At 47.4% G+C, this 12376-nt stretch overlaps 1 protein-coding gene across 4 annotated transcripts in view; it reads left to right on the forward strand.

The window, feature by feature from the left end:
* Positions 1-12376, forward strand: part of daam1a (dishevelled associated activator of morphogenesis 1a) — a 101411-nt gene that overhangs the window by 77979 nt on the left and 11056 nt on the right. For all 4 annotated transcript variants that reach the window (XM_042325318.1, XM_042325319.1, XM_042325317.1 and 1 more), the window contains one exon: positions 3587-3671. In XM_042325318.1, coding sequence (XP_042181252.1) covers positions 3587-3671 — 85 coding nt within the window. The remainder of the gene's footprint in view (positions 1-3586; positions 3672-12376) is intronic.

Genomic DNA, 12376 nt, shown 5'->3' on the forward strand with positions numbered 1-12376 from the left:
ACACACACACACACACACACACACACACACACACACACAGAGACCTCTGTTACTGTACACAGCCAAGTTACATTAAATGCACATTTACTCTACCATTTGGGCAATTCTGTATTTACATCAACTTCGATTCGAGTTGAGGGAAACTGTTTCATAATTGACGATGTGTTTAAGCATCAAGTGCAGCCAAGAATGATATATGTATTTTTGTAATGGAATGATGTTGGTCAGGAACTACAGTACCAGTGAAAAGTTTGGACACACCTACTCATTCAAGGGTTTTTCTTTATTTTGAAAAATATTTACATTGTAGAATAATAGTGAAGACAACAAAACTATGAAATAACACATATGGAATCATGTAGTAACCAAAAAAGTGTTAAACAAATCAAATATATTTTATATTTCAGATTCTTCAAATTAGCCACCATTTGCCTTGACAGCTTTGCACACTCTTGGCATTATTTCAATCAGCTTCACATGGAAGCTGAGCACTTGTTGGCTGCTTTTCCTTCACTCTGCAGTCCAACTCATCCCAAATCACAATTGGGTTGAGGTCGGGTGATTTTTGAGGACAGGTCATCTGATGCAGCATTCCATCACTTCAAATAGCCCTTACACAGCCTGGAGGTGTGTTTTAGGTCATTGTTTTGTTGAAAAACAAATGATAGTCCCACTAAGTGTAAACCAGATGGGATGGCGCATCGCTGCAGTATGCTGTGGTAGCCATGCTGGTTAAGTGTACCTTTAATTAAATAAATCACCGACAGTGTCATCAGCAAAGCACCCCCACACCGTCGCACTTCCTCCTCCATGTTTCATGGTGCGAACCACACATCCAGAGATCATTCGCTCACCTACTCTCCGTCTCACAAAGACACTGCGGTTGGAACCAAAAATCGCAAATCTGGACCAAAGGACATGTTTCCACCGGTCTAATGTCCATTGCTCATGTTTCTTGGCCCAAGCGAGTCTCTTATTTGAGCTGCAATTTCTGAGGCTGGTAACTCTAATGAACTTATTCTCTGCAGCAGAGGTAACTCTAGGTCTTCCTGTCTTGTGGTGGTCCTCATGAGAGCCAGTTTCATCATAGCGCTGATGGTTTTTGCAACTACACTTGAAGAAACTTTCAAAGTTCTTGAAATTTTCCTGATTGACTGACCATGTCTTAAAGTAATGATGGACTAATGTTTCTCTTTGCTTATGTGAGCTGTTCTTGCCATAATATGGACTTGGTATTTTACCAAGCAGGGCTATCTTCTGTATACCAACCCTACCTTGTCACAACACAAATGGAAATAGAAATTCCACAAATGGAACTGTTAACAAGGCACACCTGTACATTGAAATTAATTCCAGATGACTACCTCTTGGTTGAGAGAATGCCAAGGGTGTGGGGTGAGAGAATGCCAAGAGTGTGCGAAGCTGTCATCAAGGCAAAGGGTGGCTACTTTGGAGAATCTAAAATCTAAAATATTTTGATATGTTTAACACTTTTTGTTTACTACATGATTGCACATGTGTTATTTCATAGTGTTGATGTCTTCATTACTATTAGACAATGCAGAAAATAGTTTAAAAAAAGAAAAGCTCTGGAATGAGTAGGTGTGTCCAAACTTTTGACTAGTACTGTATTTATTTATTATTTAATAACCTGGCAAGTCAGTTAAGAACAAATTCTTATTTTCAATGAAAGCCTAGGAACAGTGGGTGAACTGCCTGTTCAGGGGCAGAACGACAGATTTGTACATTGTCAGCTCGGGGGTTTGAACTTGCAACCTTCCGGTTACTAGTCCAACGCTTTAACCACTAGGCTACCCTGCCATCCCCTGTTTCATTACTGTCCTTCCTGGTCTCCATGGCAGCTACCACAAACAAAGAGGCCTTTTCTACTAAGTTAATTTCATGTTGCTACCATTCTCAATTTAACAACTGTGAATGAAACTTCAAAGTTTAAGGGATTCAGCTATTTCTATTTCTTCCTGTATCATTCAATTTTTCTGGTCACAAGTGGTGGTTCATTCCTGTTGTCAGCTTGCAGAACTGAAAATATTATCTTTTTGCAAAGTGGCATAAAGGATGCATTTAATGTGCCTTTTCACTCTTAGCCAAAACATTGAATAAGGGATATATGTATTTAATAATATTGACACGACTGAACCTTAATTGCTCTGTCATTCGTGTGTGTCTAAATCATGCATGCTGACTGTGAGACATCCAAAGTCCTGTCAGAAAGCCCCGTGGTTGCGGTGGTAGGCTAGGGCTTCAGGCCTAGCTCTTTTAGAGCCTGGTGTGTGTGTCTGTTTGTGTGTGTGTGTGGAGAGCTACCCTGTGTTTCTGCCCAAGTCTTTTAGAACTGTGTGTTCATTGGTTTCCTGGCACATTATGATTGTGTTGGTGTGCCAGTGGAGCCTCAGTGTTCAGGCTGTCTGCCACCTGCTATCTCTGGCTGGCTGGGGGCTAGTAGCTGGGACTTAAAACACCTGCTATCTCTGGCTGGCTGGGGGCTAGTAGCTGGGACTTAAAACACTTGCTATCTCTGGCTGGCTAGGGGCTAGTAGCTGGGACTTCCAGTTGAAGTTGGAAGTTTACATACACTTAGGTTAGAGTCATTAAAACTCGTTTTTCAACCACTCCACAAATTTCTTGTTAAAAACTATAGTTTTGGCAAGTCGGTTAGGACATCTACTTTGTGCATGACACAAGTCATTTTTCCAACAATTGTTTACAGACAGAATATTTCACTTATAATTCACAGTATCACAATTCCAGTGGGTCAAACGTTTTTATACACTAAGTTTACTGTGCCTTTAAACAGCTTGGAAAATTCCAGAAAATGAAGTCATGGCTTTATAAGCTTCTGGTAGGCTAATTTTAAATTATTTTAGTCAATTGGAGGTGTACCTGTGGATGTATGTCAAGGCCTACCTTCAAACTCAGTTGCTCTTTGCTTGACATCATGGGAAAATCAAAAGAAATCAACCAAGACCTCAGAAAACGAATTGTAGTCTGGTTCATCCTTGGGAGCAATGCTACCAAATACTAATTTAGCGTATGTAAACTTCTGACCCACTGGGAATGTGATGAAAGAAATAAAAGCAGAAATAAATTATTTTCTCTACTATTATTCTGACATTTCACATTCTTAAAATAAAGTGGTGATCCTAACTGAACTAAAACAGGGATTTTTATTTGGATATCAGGAATTGTGAAAAACTGAGTTTAAATGTATTTGGCTAAAATGTATGTAAACTTCTGACTTCAAATGTAAAACACTAACTCTTTGTTTCTGCAACTGCTAAAGGTTTGGGACAGGTTCGTTAGCTTGTGACTCTCTCTTTATGACTGATACTCATAGTGCTTTTCAAAATGGATACTACAACTCTAAATTGACTAACTGATTTTTGTGTGAGGCGACACAAATTAAACAGGATATAACATGGATGCACCGTACATTACTGTTAAAACAAACTGTTAACACATCAATAACAAGACATTAACTGGTAAAACTGATGTCCTCTGCTATTGACCATTTTAGATGTAATGTACAGTAGTCCTCTGTGGTAATGATAATGCTGTTGTGTTGCAGGCTGAAGTTGACCAATGAGGAGATCAAGAGGGCCATCCTGACTATGGACGAACACGAGGATCTGCCCAAGGACATGCTGGAGCAGGTGGGCCCCCCTCTCACTCTCTGATACAGCATGTAGCCCCCCTCTCACTCTCTGATACAGCATGTAGCCCTCCTCTCACTCTCTGATACAGCATGTAGCCCCCTCTCACTCTCTGATACAGCATGTAGCCCCCTCTCACTCTTTGATACAGCATGTAGCCCCCTCTCACTCTCTGATACAGCATGTAGCCCTCCTCTCACTTTCTGATATAGCATGTAGCCCCCTCTCACTCTCTGATACAGCATGTAGCCCTCCCCTCACTCTCTGATACAGCATGTAGCCCTCCTCTCACTTTCTGATATAGCATGTAGCCCCCTCTCACTCTCTGATACAGCATGTAGCCCTCCCCTCACTCTCTGATACAGCATGTAGCCCCCTCTCACTCTCTGATACAGCATGTAGCCCCACTCTCACTCTGATACAGCATGTAGCCCCCTCTCACTCTCTGATATAGCAAGTAGGTCTCCTCTCACTCTCTGATATAGCAAGTAGGTCCTCTCACTCTCTCACTCTCTGATACAGCATGTAGCCCCCTCTCACTCTCGGATACAGCATGTAGCCCTCCTCTCACTCTCTGATACAGCATGTAGCCCCCTCTCACTCTCTGATATAGCAAGTAGGTCTCCTCTCACTCTCTGATATATAGCATGTAGTAGCCCCCTCTCACTCTCTGATACAGCAAGTAGGTCTCTCTCTCTCTGATATAGCATGTAGCCCCCTCTCACTCTCTGATACAGCATGTAGCCCTCCTCTCACTCTCTGATACAGCAAGTAGGTCTCCTCTCTCTCTCTGATATAGCATGTTTCCCCCTCTCACTCTCTGATACAGCATTTAGCCCTCCTCTCACTCTCTGATACAGCAAGTAGGTCTCTCCTCTCTCTCTCTGATACAGCATGTAGCCCCCTCTCTCTCTCTCCTCTCACTCTCTGATACAGCAAGTAGGTCTCCTCTCATGTAGCCCCTCTCACTCTCTCTGATACAGCATGTAGCCCCCCCCCCTCTCACTCTCTGATACAGCATGTAGCCCCCTCTCACTCTCTGATACAGCATAGCCCCCTCTCACTCTCTGAGCATGTAGCCCCCTCTCACTCTCTGATACAGCATGTAGTCTCCTCTCTCACTCTCTGATACAGCATGTAGCCCCCTCTCACTCTCTGATACAGCATGTAGCCCCCTCTCACTCTCTGATACAGCCTCTCACTCTCTGATACAGCATGTAGGTCTCCTCTCTCTCTCTCTGATATAGCATGTAGCCCCCTCTCACTCTCTGATATAGCATGTAGCCCCCTCTCACTCTCTGATACAGCATGTAGCCCCCTCTCACTCTGATACAGCACTCTCTGATACAGCAAGTAGCCCTCCTCTCACTCTCTGATATAGCATGTAGCCCCCTCTCACTCTCTGATACAGCATGTAGCCCCCTCTCACTCTCTGATACAGCATGTAGCCCCCTCTCACTCTCTGATATAGCACTCTCTGTAGCATGTAGCCCCCTCTCACTCTCTGATACAGCATGTAGCCCCCCCCTCTCACTCTTTGATATAGCATGTAGCCTCCCTCTCACTCTCTGATACAGCATGTAGCCCTCCTCTCACTCTCTGATACAGCATGTAGCCTCCTCTCACTCTCTGATACAGCATGTAGCCCCCTCTCACTCTCTGATACAGCATGTAGCCCCCTCTCACTCTCTGATACAGCATGTAGCCCCCTCTCACTCTCTGATACAGCATGTAGCCCCCTCTCACTCTCTGATACAGCATGTAGCCCTCCTCTCTCTGATATAGCATGTAGCCCCCTCTCACTCTCTGATACAGCATGTAGCCTCTCCTCTCACTCTCTGATACAGCATGTAGCCCCCCTCTCACTCTCTGATACAGCATGTAGCCCCCTCTCACTCTCTGATAGCAGCCCCCTCTCACTCTCTGTAGCATGTAGCCCCCTCTCACTCTCTGATACAGCATGTAGCCCCCTCTCACTCTCTGATACAGCATGTAGCCCTCCTCTCACTCTCTGATACAGCATGTAGCCCCCTCTCACTCTCTGATACAGCATGTAGCCCCCTCTCACTCTCTGATACAGCATGTAGCCCCCTCTCACTCTCTGATACAGCATGTAGCCCTCCTCTCTCTCTGATATAGCATGTAGCCCCCTCTCACTCTCTGATACAGCATGTAGCCCCCTCTCACTCTCTCTGATACAGCATGTACTCTCTGATACAGCATGTAGCCCCCTCTCACTCTCTGATACAGCATGTAGCCCTCTCACTCTCTGATACAGCATGTAGCCCCCTCTCACTCTCTGATATAGCAAGTAGGTCTCTCTCTCACTCTCTGATATAGCAAGTAGGTCTCCTCTCACTCTCTGATACAGCATGTAGCCCCCTCTCACTCTCTGATACAGCATGTAGCCCTCCTCTCACTCTCTGATACAGCATGTAGCCCCCCCCTCTCTGATCACTCTCTGATATAGCATGTAGTCTCCTCTCACTCTCTGATACAGCATGTAGCCCCCCCCCCTCTCACTCTCTGATACAGCATGTAGCCCTCCTCTCACTCTCTGATACAGCATGTAGCCCCCTCTCACTCTCTGATATAGCAAGTAGGTCTCCCTCTCACTCTCTGATATAGCATGTAGCCCCCTCTGATACAGCAGCCCCCTCTCACTCTCTGATACAGCAAGTAGGTCTCCTCTCTCTCTCTGATATAGCATGTAGCCCCCTCTCACTCTCTGATACAGCATGTAGCCCTCCTCTCACTCTCTGATACAGCAAGTAGGTCTCCTCTCTCTCTCTGATATAGCATGTTTCCCCCCTCTCACTCTCTGATACAGCATTTAGCCCTCCTCTCACTCTCTGATACAGCAAGTAGGTCTCCTCTCTCTCTCTGATACAGCATGTAGCCCTCCTCTCTCTCTCCTCTCACTCTCTGATACAGCAAGTAGGTCTCCTCTCACTCTCTGATATAGCAAGTAGGTCCCCTCCTCTCTACAGCATGTAGCCCCCTCTCACTCTGATATAGCATGTAGTAGCCCCCTCTCACTCTCTGATACAGCAAGTAGGCCCCCTCTCTCTCTCTCTCTCTCTGATATAGCATGTAGCCCCCTCTCACTCTCTGATACAGCATGTAGCCCCCCTCACCTCTCATGTACTCTCTGATATAGCATGTAGCCCCCTCTCACTCTCTGCCCCCTCTCACTCTCTGATACAGCATGTCTCCTCTCACTCTCTGTAGTAGCCCCCCTCTCACTCTCTGATACAGCCCCCTCTCACTCTCTGATACAGCATGTAGCCCTCCTCTCACTCTCTGATATAGCATGTAGCCCCCTCTACTCTCTGATACAGCATGTAGCCCCCTCTCACTCTCTGATACAGCATGTAGCCCCCTCTCACTCTCTGATACAGCATGTAGCCCCCCTACAGCCTCTCACTCTCTGTATCACTCTCAGCATGTAGCCCCCTCTCACTCTCTGATACAGCAGCCCCCTCTCACTCTCTGATACAGCATGTAGCCCCCCTCTCACTCTCTGATACAGCATGTAGCCCCCTCTCACTCTCTGATATAGCATGTAGGTCCCCTCTCACTCTCTGATACAGCATGTAGCCCCCTCTCACTCTCTGATACAGCATGTAGCCCCCTCTCACTCTGATACAGCATGTAGCCCCCTCTCACTCTCTGATACCCCTCTCACTCTCTGATACAGCATGTAGCCCTCCTCTCACTCTCTGATATAGCATGTAGCCCCCTCTCACTCTGCATACAGCATGTAGCCCCCTCTCACTCTCTGATATAGCAAGTAGGTCTCCTCTCACTCTCTGATATAGCAAGTAGGTCTCCTCTCACTCTCTGATACAGCATGTAGCCCCCCTCTCACTCTCGGATACAGCATGTAGCCCTCCTCTCACTCTCTGATACAGCATGTAGCCCCCCTCTCACTCTCTGATATAGCAAGTAGGTCTCCTCTCACTCTCTGATATAGCATGTAGCCCCCCTCTCACTCTCTGATACAGCAAGTAGGTCTCCTCTCTCTCTCTGATATAGCATGTAGCCCCCCTCTCACTCTCTGATACAGCATGTAGCCCTCCTCTCACTCTCTGATACAGCAAGTAGGTCTCCTCTCTCTCTCTGATATAGCATGTAGCCCCCTCTCACTCTCTGATACAGCATTTAGCCCTCCTCTCACTCTCTGATACAGCAAGTAGGTCTCCTCTCTCTCTCTGATACAGCATGTAGCCCTCCTCTCTCTCTCCTCTCACTCTCTGATACAGCAAGTAGGTCTCCTCTCACTCTCTGATATAGCACGTAGCCCCCCTCTCACTCTCTGATACAGCATGTAGCCCCCCTCTCACTCTCTGATATAGCAAGTAGGTCTCCTCTCTCTCTCTGATATAGCATGTAGCCCCCCTCTCACTCTCTGATACAGCATGTAGCCCTCCTCTCACTCTCTGATACAGCAAGTAGGTCTCTCTCTCTCTCTAGCATGTAGCCCCCCTCTCTCTCTGATATAGCATGTAGCCCCCTCTCACTCTCTGATACAGCATGTAGCCCCCCTCTCACTCTCTGATACAGCATGTAGCCCTCCTCTCACTCTCTGATACAGCATGTAGCCCCCTCTCACTCTCTGATACAGCCCCCTCTCACTCTCTGATACAGCATGTAGCCCTCCTCTCACTCTCTGATACAGCATGTAGCCCCTCTCACTCTCTGATACAGCATGTAGCCCCCTCTCACTCTCTGATACAGCATGCCCCCTCTCACCCAGCCCCCCTCACTCTCTGATACAGCATGTAGCCCCCTCTCACTCTCTGATACAGCTCTCCTCTCACTCTCTGATACAGCATGTAGCCCCCTCTCACTCTCTGATACAGCATGTAGCCCCCTCTCACTCTCTGATACAGCAAGTAGGTCTCCTCTCACTCTCTGATACAGCATGTAGCCCCCTCTCACTCTCTGATACAGCATGTAGCCCCCCTCTCACTCTCTGATATAGCAAGTAGGTCTCCTCTCACTCTCTGATATAGCAAGTAGGTCTCCTCTCACTCTCTGATACAGCATGTAACCCCCCTCTCACTCTCTGATACAGCATGTAGCCCTCCTCTCACTCTCTGATACAGCATGTAGCCCCCCTCTCACTCTCTGATATAGCAAGTAGCTGATATAGCATGTTCCCCCTCTCACTCTCTGATACAGCATGTAGCCCCCTCTCACTCTCTGATATAGCATGTAGCCCTCCTCTCACTCTCTGATACAGCATGTAGCCCTCCCTCACTCTCTGATACAGCAAGTAGGTCTCCTCTCACTCTCTGATATAGCAAGTAGGTCTCCTCTCACTCTCTGATATAGCATGTAGCCCCCTCTCACTCTCCCTCTCACTCTCTGATACAGCAAGTAGCTCTCACTCTGATATAGCCCCCCTCTCACTCTCTGATACAGCATGTAGCCCTCCTCTCACTCTCTGATACAGCAAGTAGGTCCTCTCTCTCTCTCTGATATAGCATGTAGCCCCCTCTCACTCTCTGATATAGCATGTAGCCCCCCTCTCACTCTCTGATACAGCATGTAGCCCTCCTCTCACTCTCTGATACAGCATGTACTCTCTGATACAGCATGTAGCCCCCTCTCACTCTCTGATACAGCATGTAGCCCCCTCTCACTCTCTGATATAGCATGTAGCCCCCTCTCACTCTCTGATACAGCATGTAGCCCCCTCTCACTCTCTGATACAGCAAGTAGGTCTCTCTCTCTCTCTCTGATATATAGCATGTAGCCCCCTCTCACTCTCTGATACAGCATGTAGCCCCCTCTCACTCTCTGATACAGCATGTAGCCCTCCTCTCACTCTCTGATATAGCATGTAGCCCCCTCTCACTCTCTGATATAGCATGTAGGTCCCCTCCCTCTCATGTAGCCCTCTCTCTCTGATACAGCATGTAGCCCCCCTCACTCTGATATAGCAGCCCCCTCTCACTCTCTGATACAGCATGTAGCCCCCTCTCACTCTCTGATACAGCATGTAGCCCCCTCTCACTCTCTGATATAGCATGTAGCCCCCTCTCACTCTCTGATACAGCATGTAGCCCCCTCTCACTCTCTGATACAGCATGTAGCCCCCTCCCCTCTCACTCTCTGATACAGCATGTAGCCCCCCTCACTCTCTGATACAGCATGTACTCTCTGATACAGCATGTAGCCCCCTCTCACTCTCTGATATAGCAGTAGGTCCCTCTCACTCTCTGATATAGCATGTAGCCCCCTCTCACTCTCTGATACAGCATGTAGCCCCCTCTCACTCTCTGATATACAGCTGATATAGCATGTAGCCCCCTCTCACTCTCTGATACAGCATGTAGCCCTCCTCTCACTCTCTGATATAGCATGTAGCCCCCCTCTCACTCTCTGATACAGCATGTAGCCCTCCTCTCACTCTCTGATACAGCATGTAGCCCCCTCTCACTCTCTGATATAGCAAGTAGGTCTCCTCTCACTCTCTGATACAGCATGTAGCCCCTCTCTCACTCTCTGATACAGCAAGTAGGTCTCCTCTCACTCTCTGATACAGCATGTAGCCATGTAGCCCCCTCTCACTCTCTGATACAGCAAGTAGCCCTCCTCTCTCTCTGATATAGCATGTCTCTCTCTGATATAGCATGTAGCCCCCCTCACTCCTCTCACTCTCTGATATAGCATGTAGCCCCCCTCTCACTCTCTGATACAGCATGTAGCCCCCTCTCACTCTCTGATATAGCCCCCTCTCACTCTCTGATACAGCATGTAGGTCCCCTCTCACTCTCTGATATAGCATGTTTCCCTCCTCTCACTCTCTGATACAGCATGTAGCCCTCCTCTCACTCTCTGATACAGCAAGTAGGTCTCCTCTCTCTCTCTGATACAGCATGTAGCCCTCTCTCTCTCATGTCTCCTCTCACTCTCTGATACAGCAACTCTCTGTAGGTCTCCTCTCTCTCTCTGATATAGCATGTAGCCCCCTCTCACTCTCTGATATAGCATGGTCCCCCTCTCACTCTCTGATATAGCATGTAGCCCCCTCTCACTCTCTGATACAGCCCTCTCACTCTCTGATACAGCATGTAGCCCCCTCTCACTCTCTGATATATCAGATACAGCATGTAGCCCTCCTCTCACTCTCTGATACAGTAGCCCCCTCTCACTCTCTGATACAGCAAGTAGGTCTCCTCTCTCTCTGATATAGCATGTAGCCCCCTCTCACTCTCTGATACAGCATGTAGCCCTCCTCTCACTCTCTGATACAGCAAGTAGGTCCCCCTCTCTCTCTCTGATATAGCATGTAGCCCCCTCTCACTCTCTGATACAGCATTTAGCCCTCCTCTCACTCTCTGATACAGCAAGTAGGTCTCCTCTCTCTCTCTGATACAGCATGTAGCCCTCCCCTCTCTCTCTCTCACTCTCTACAGCTCCTCTCTCTCTCTGATACAGCTCTCTCTCTCTCTGATACAGCATTTAGTCCTCTCTCTCTCTCTCTCTCCCTCCCTCTCTCCCTTCCCCTCTCTCTCTCTCTTTCACTCTCTCTCTCTTTCACTCTCTCTGATACAGCATGTAGCCCCCTCTCACTCTCTCTCTCTCTCTCTCTCTCTCTCTCTCTCTCTGATACAGCATGTAGCCCTCCCGTCTCTCTCTCTCTCTGATACAGCATGTAGCCTTCTCTCTCTCTCTCTGATACAGCATGTATCTCTCTCTCTCTCTCTCTCTGATACAGCATGTAGTCCTCTCTCTCTCTCTCTCTCTCTGATACAGCATGTAGTCCTCTTCTCTCTCTCTCTCTGATACAGCATGTAGCCTTCCTCTCTCTCTCTCTGATACAGCATGTATCTCTCACTCTGTCTCTCTCTTTCACTCTCTCTGATACAGCATGTAGCCCTTCTCTCTCTCTCTCTCTCTCTCTCTCTCTCTCTCTCTCTCTCTCTCTCTCTCCCTCCCTCCCTCCCTCCCTCCCTCCCTCCCTCCCCCTCCCTCCCTCCCTCCCTCCCTCCCTCCCCTCCCTCCCTCTCTCCCTCTCTCTCTCTCTCTCTCGCTCTCTCTCTCTCTTTCACTCTCTCTGATACAGCATGTAGCCCTCCTCTCTCTCTCTCTCTCTCTCTCTCTCTCTCTCTCTCTCTCTCTCTCTCTCTCTCTCACGCCTCACTCATACAGCATGGAGACCTTCTCTCTATTGTAGTGGCTGAATGGCTTTATGCCGTATTGCAGGTCCCAATTCCCATCATATCCATCCCCCTAACCCTTCGATATTCACAGATCTGAAGGGTCTGGATAGGTGTAAGGAGTGGTGTGGTGGAGCTTCCACCATATTGCTGCCACCTTACAGATCTGTTAGACTCTGATGACAGTCTTTACCAAGATCAGATCAGTGTTGATAACTTATTGCCTGTGTAAAAATATATTTTTTAGGGAGCCCTTTTCTGTTTCTACTCTGATTGAAGTACAACACACAGGCCAAATGTATCACCATATTGCAGAGAATTCTGTAAGCCAATGATTGCTTTGATGATGACTAACTGATGACATGTAATCGTAAAACTCCTCGTCCCCTTTTAACCTGCCCTCAAAACCACTGAGCCTTCATGTTCTTTATCGCCCCATAACTATGACGATGACTAGGTGAAAAAGTATAGTATTTTCAAATAGATGTGAGTAATTGAAGGCTAATCGAGTTTTATAAGACTTTTCATTGC

Source organism: Oncorhynchus tshawytscha, linkage group LG08, assembly GCF_018296145.1.
Source record: "Oncorhynchus tshawytscha isolate Ot180627B linkage group LG08, Otsh_v2.0, whole genome shotgun sequence".
Taxonomy (NCBI): Eukaryota; Metazoa; Chordata; class Actinopteri; order Salmoniformes; family Salmonidae; genus Oncorhynchus; species Oncorhynchus tshawytscha.